Below are 6,083 nucleotides of genomic sequence, written 5' to 3'. Positions count from 1 at the left end.
AAAGGTGGTAAATAAATAAAATTTGATTTTATATCAATTTACTTAGCAAATAATTTCTGTTTTATAAAAAAAAATTGCATATCCATACTTAACTGACTTTTTACCATTTATATAGCTATTTTTTGCACATTTATATTTTCGTTTTAATGGTTACATTTGTTTACTTCCGGTTTGTAAAATTGGTTGATGTTACTTTAAGAAACAGCGTAATGACTGGATAAGGCTCGCCTGCTCTCTGCTGCTGTCACAGCGAAAATGGCAGACACTCTGAACAAAGTGCGCGACGTTGATATTGATCCGGAGGGAAAGTTTAAATACATTTTAGTGAGCATAAAGGTTAAAGATGGAACGGATAATAAAGTGATAGTAAGGGGAACTAAGAGTGCCGAGTACCACAGTAAGTGTGTGCACGCATGCTAGTGCCATGGCCCGAATTTAATGTCTAGATCTCTGCAAGCCTGCGAGTTTACATTATCCTTTTTGGTTCAATTCATAAGCATTTGAAAATAAGTTTATAAAATCCATTATTTTTTTCCGTGATAAAGGGCATTGAGAAATCATGAGCAAAAGCACTGTCAGCAGAGATCAACTTAGATATCATTGAAGATGACTGACAGGTGCCATCAATTTTGTGGCGTTTTTTAGTTAATGAAGAAATGTATAATCTTATAGTAATAGGTCCTATGTTTATTGTAAGTGTAGAAAAAATTAGAAAACAAAATTGCCTTGTTGCTGTTCCAGCAAGTTCTTAGATGAACCATTTGCCGTGTCTATCTATCTTTCTTTTACATTACCTTTTGTTAACTTTTTCCGATTTAGATCACATTTTTGAAAAAGTGAATCCTGCTATGGAGGCTTTGGGACTGGAGTGTAGTTGTCTTGGAGGGGGCAAGATTGAGCACAACAGTGAAGAAAAGAAACTTAGAGTGTTTGGGGAGTCTACGGTAACTCATTTTAACATTATTACAAACCATTTAGCTGTAATGAATGGAGGGTTACATAAAATAAGGCTACGGCAGGGGGTTATAGCTGCACAATGATAGTGTAACATGCACACAGGCTCTTTGAAATTTTATGTCACTCATGTTGTAGGGGAAGAATAAATACTGTACAATGTATAAAAATAACAAAAATAATCCTCTTTGAGAGAAAGGTTAGAAAGTCTACTGATATTTTTAAATAAACCCCCTCATTCCCCCCAATAAATATTCCTAATTACTAATAATTCAAAATGCATTCTATGAAAATTACACAAAAATCAGTACAAAATTAGTGTTCTACAATTTGTGTTTGTTTTGCATGTACATGTTGATAATACATGAAAAATCATGAACCAACAGTATCTAGTATAAGTTGAGTCGAACCCTGCTTTTAAAGACATGGTCTCATGCGTCTTTTCTTTTTCTAGGGATATGGCAAGGCTGATCATGCTGTGACAGTGGAAAAGCTCAAATCTGTCTTCAAAGACTATGAAGTCACTATGGAATAAAAGTCTATATTAGGCACTTCAGATTCATCCTTTTGAGAATGTTTGAAAGTTTACAAGTTGAAAACACTTTATTTTTATGTGGACAAAATTTACCCTTTAAGATCATTTGAATCACACACAAATCCATTGTCAGTAGGATTAAAATGGACCTCAAGATCATTGACCTCAGTAGTGCTAGGTCTAAGCTGCACAGGAACTCTGCATTTGCTATGCACAGTGAAAAACATATCCTGTCTCCAACACGGAATGTATCTGTTTAGAGATCGGCAACAGATAAAAGAGCATCTGCATGATTCATGGGATTTCTTGTTAACTTATTTCTGGTTTTCATTGGGACTTTTTTCCCCCTAACAAATCCTCTTTAATTTAGAATAGAGGCCTATTGTTGTGCAAATGCTTACATTTATATAGTTGCACATGCAATTTTCAGTAGAACACATTGAAACTAACTAATCTAACACATATAACTAATACCTTGTATGTTCTGTATAAGGAATTTTCCCCATACTGCTTCTGAAGTCAAAGCCTTTACTAATTTCTTGTATCCTGAGACCCTGAATAAAAGAACATGACCCCTTATTGTCTGTTTGCTTTAGGAGGTTAAAGGAGAGCTCAAGCACCTTAAGTCATTCACTGGCTGGCACCTTGATTGTGTAATTAATTACAATTATGACAGTATGAGTAAGCTAGAGTCAAGTCAAGTGAAATTTTTGTTTATAGAGCACATTTACAAACATCAGAAGTTTAATCAAAGTGCTGTACAAATAAGAATACTAGTATTTACACTGGTAATAAAAGAGAACAAAGGGAAATAATAATAAATAATACAAAATAATAGAGAGACGTACGAGTATTTGTGCATTATAGAAATACAGTATCTCACAAAAGTGAGTACACCCCTCACATTTTTGTAAATATTTGATTATATCTTTTCATGTGACAGCACTGAAGAAATGACACTTTGCTACAATGTAAAGTAGTGCGTGTACAGCTTGTATAACTGTCAATTTGCTGTCTCCTCAAAATAACTGAACACACAGCCATTAATGTCTAAACCGCTGGCAACAAAAGTGAGTACACCCCTAAGTGAAAATGTCCAAATTGGACCCAATTTTCTGTCTCTCACTGTGCCTATTGTCCTGTTCATTGTCAGAAATTAATTTTACTGTCTTGTACTTTTTGCACGTTTGCACATGCACTTTATATAGGTATTTTATTTAGTTGTGTCTCATGTGGTCCTGTGTTTGTCCTATGTTATTTTTATGTAGTACCATGGTCCTGGAGGAACATTGTCTCGTTTCGCTGTGTACTGTACTAACTGTATATGGATGAAACGACAATAAAAACCACTTGACGTGACAATTAGCCATTTTCCCTCCCCTGTGTCATGTGACTCATTAGTGTTACAAGGTCTCAGGTGTGAATGGGGAGCAGGTGTGTTAAATTTGGTGTCATTGCTCTCAAACTCCTTCATACTGGTCACTGGAAGTTCAACATGGCACCTCATGGCAAAGAACTCTGAGGATCTGAAAAAAAGAATTGTTGCTCTACATAAACATGGCCTAGGCTATAAGAAGATTGCCAAGACCCTGAAACTGAGCTGCAGCACGGTGGCCAAGACCATACAGCGGTTTAACAGGACAGGTTCCACTCAGAACAGGCTTCGCCATGGTCAACCAAAGAAGTTGAGTGCGCGTGCTTGGCATCATATCCAGAGGTTGTCTTTGGGAAATAGATGTATGAGTGCTGCCAGCATTGCTGCAGATGTTGAAGGGGTGGGGGGGTCAGCCTGTCATTGCTCAGACCATACGTCGCTTACTGCATCAAATTGGACTGCATGGCTGTCGTCCCAGAAGGAAGCCTCTTCTAAAGATGATGCACAAGAAAGCCCGTAAACAGTTTGCTGTAGACAAGCAGACTAAGGACATAGATTTCTGGAACCATGTCCTGTGGTTTGATGAAACCAAGTTAAACTTATTTGCTTCAGATGGTGTCAATCGTGTGTGGCAGAAACCAGGTGAGGAGTACAAAGACAAGTGTGTCTTGCCTACAGTCAAGCATGGTGGTGGGAGTGTCATGGTCTGGGGCTGCATGAGTGCTGCTGGCACTGGGGAGCTACAGTTCATTGAGGGAACCATGAATGCCAGCATGTACTGTGACATACTGAAGCAGAGCATTATCCCCTCCCTTCGGAGACTGGGCTGCAAGGCAGTATTCCAGCATGATAACGACCCCAAACACTCCTCCAAGACGACCACTGCCTTGCTAAAGAAGCTGAGGGTGAAGGTGATGGACTGTCCAAGCATGTCTCTAGAGCTAAACCCTATTGAGCATCTGTAGGGCATCCTCAAACGGAAGGTGGAGGAGCACAAGGTCTCTAACATCCACCAGTTCTGTGATGTCGTCATAGAGGAGTGGAAGAGGACTCCAGTGGCAACCTGTGAAGCTCTGGTGAACTCCATGCCCAAGAGGGTTAAAGCAGTGCTGGAAAATAATGGTGGCCACACAAAATATTAACACTTTGGGCCCAATTTGGACATTTTCACTTGGGGGTGTATTCACTTTTGTTGCCAGCGGTTTAGACATTAATGGCTGTGTGTTGAGTTATTTTGAGGAGACAGCAAATTGACAGTTATACAAGCCGTACACTCACTACTTTACATTGTAGCAAAGTGTAATTTCTTCAGTGTTGTCACATGAAAAGATATAATCAAATATTTACAAAAATGTGAGGGGTGTACTCACTTTTATGAGATACTGTATGTAGTGAGAAAAAATCAAAATAGTTTCAAAGGCTAAAAAATAAAATTTGCATTTAGGCTGGTTTTTAAAACTATGCAAAGACTCAATTTTTGCACTAAATTGTGTTTTTCCTATAAATAGACCTATTAAAGTTATCTTAATACAGTAGGTTATGGAGAACATCAGTGTTTACTTGTGTAAACATACTTGTGTATCTTTAGAATCAATTTTGGATCTGTGTCAATGCCTCAGCCTTCATAAATAATTTAAATTTAAAGTAGGTATTGTTTTGTATTTGATAATTTTGCAGGAAGTCTGAACAAGGTAATGTGCTGTAATTTGAATCCCATTTTCCCTGTGAAATTCCCATCTTCCTGTGACACATTTTGAGTCTATTTAAACATAATAGTGCTGTATTTGGAAGTTCCTGTTGATGTTATCACCATCATTGCCTTTTATTAATGGGCTTTTGTTTCCCTTAGCATGTGGCTGGCACATTTCTTCACACTTACCGTCAAGGATGTTATATGCAAAGATGTGTGACAGGTAATTGAAACAGTATTGGCAGCCAACATTCTTACCCATCCTATTCTCCAGACAAGAACAATTACAACACACCCATGGTGGAAAACACATCAACTGTATTCTGGTAATTTCATTTATGTGTGCAGGAAGACTTGACCATCATCTCCCTGTACTTACACTCATTTACAGGAACACTGGATCCTTTTTTAATTCTTTATTCAGCCTCTTACTGGGAGAGATTCACAACATTGTGCCATCATGTTGCATGAGCTGTGATACAGATGCATAGACCTACAGGGCAGGCAGACTAAAGTCTGATGTATTTCTGCATGTATTTTTAAATTACTCAATTATGTTACTATTTTTATTATTCATATTATTTTGTATTTATATTGTAGAAAATTTATTTTTTTTTTTAATTAAAAGTTAGTATCTAAAGGTGTGTTTATTGTTGTTTTTTTTGTTTTTTTACCAAAAAATAGTTCATCCAAAAATAAAATTTCTCATAATTTACTCACCCTCAAGCCATCCCAAATGTGTATAACCTTCTTTCTTCTGCAGAACACAAAGATTTTTTATAGCTCTATATCCATGCAATTAAATTCAACAGGGTCCAAAACGTTGTAACTCAAAAGGCATATAAAGGCAGCATAAAATTAATTAATATACGATTCCAGTGATTAAATTAATGTCTTCAACGATATGATAGGTGTGGGTGAAAAACAGTTTAATATTTAAGTCCTTTTTTATTTTAAATTTCCACTTCAAACAGCAATTCAAAGTGCTGTTTTCTCTTAAGCGTTCATCTTTTATTTTTGGCGATTCACATTCTTTGTGCATGTCTCCACCTACTGGTCAGGGTGGAAAATTTATAGTAAAAAGACTTAAATATTGATCTGTTTCTCACCCATACCTAACATATCCCTTCTGAAGACATTAAAGGGTTAGTTCACCTAAAAATGAAAATTATCCCATAATTTACTCACCCTCAAAACATGCTAGGTGTATATGACTTTCTTCTTTCAGCTAAATACAATCTATATAAAAATATCCTGGCTCTTCCAATCTTTAAAAGCACTGTACTATAATTCCTAGCTTCCTCTGCGCTTTCGTGATCATCACTTCTCACTGGAGCTTTTGCTATGCATACGTCATATGCCAGAACTCAACTCTCTCGTGAATGTGCGGATGGCCGTTACCGGAAGCCAGTGATTATAGTTTATAAAGTAATAAAAATGGAAATGTTTCTTACATAAATGCATCGCTTTGCTTCAGAAGGCCTTTATTAACCCCCTGGAGCCATATGGATGACTTTTTTTGATGGATG

General features: G+C 36.9%; 1 protein-coding gene across 1 annotated transcript; it reads left to right on the top strand.

Moving 5' to 3' along the window:
• The first annotated feature begins 200 nt into the window (after positions 1-200).
• si:dkey-51e6.1 (uncharacterized protein LOC558617 homolog) lies at positions 201-2,204 on the top strand. The gene is made up of 3 exons (XM_052096328.1): positions 201-397; positions 820-944; positions 1,409-2,204. Exons 1-3 carry the CDS (start codon positions 256-258, stop codon positions 1,487-1,489), a joined length of 348 nt encoding a protein of 115 aa, XP_051952288.1. The 5' UTR covers positions 201-255; the 3' UTR covers positions 1,490-2,204.
• Positions 2,205-6,083: the final 3,879 nt, after the last annotated feature.

The sequence above is a fragment of the Xyrauchen texanus genome, chromosome 28 (genome assembly GCF_025860055.1).
Source record: "Xyrauchen texanus isolate HMW12.3.18 chromosome 28, RBS_HiC_50CHRs, whole genome shotgun sequence".
Classification (NCBI taxonomy): Eukaryota; Metazoa; Chordata; class Actinopteri; order Cypriniformes; family Catostomidae; genus Xyrauchen; species Xyrauchen texanus.
Note: the sequence above shows the minus strand (reverse complement) of the source record. Positions and strands in the feature narration are given on the sequence as shown.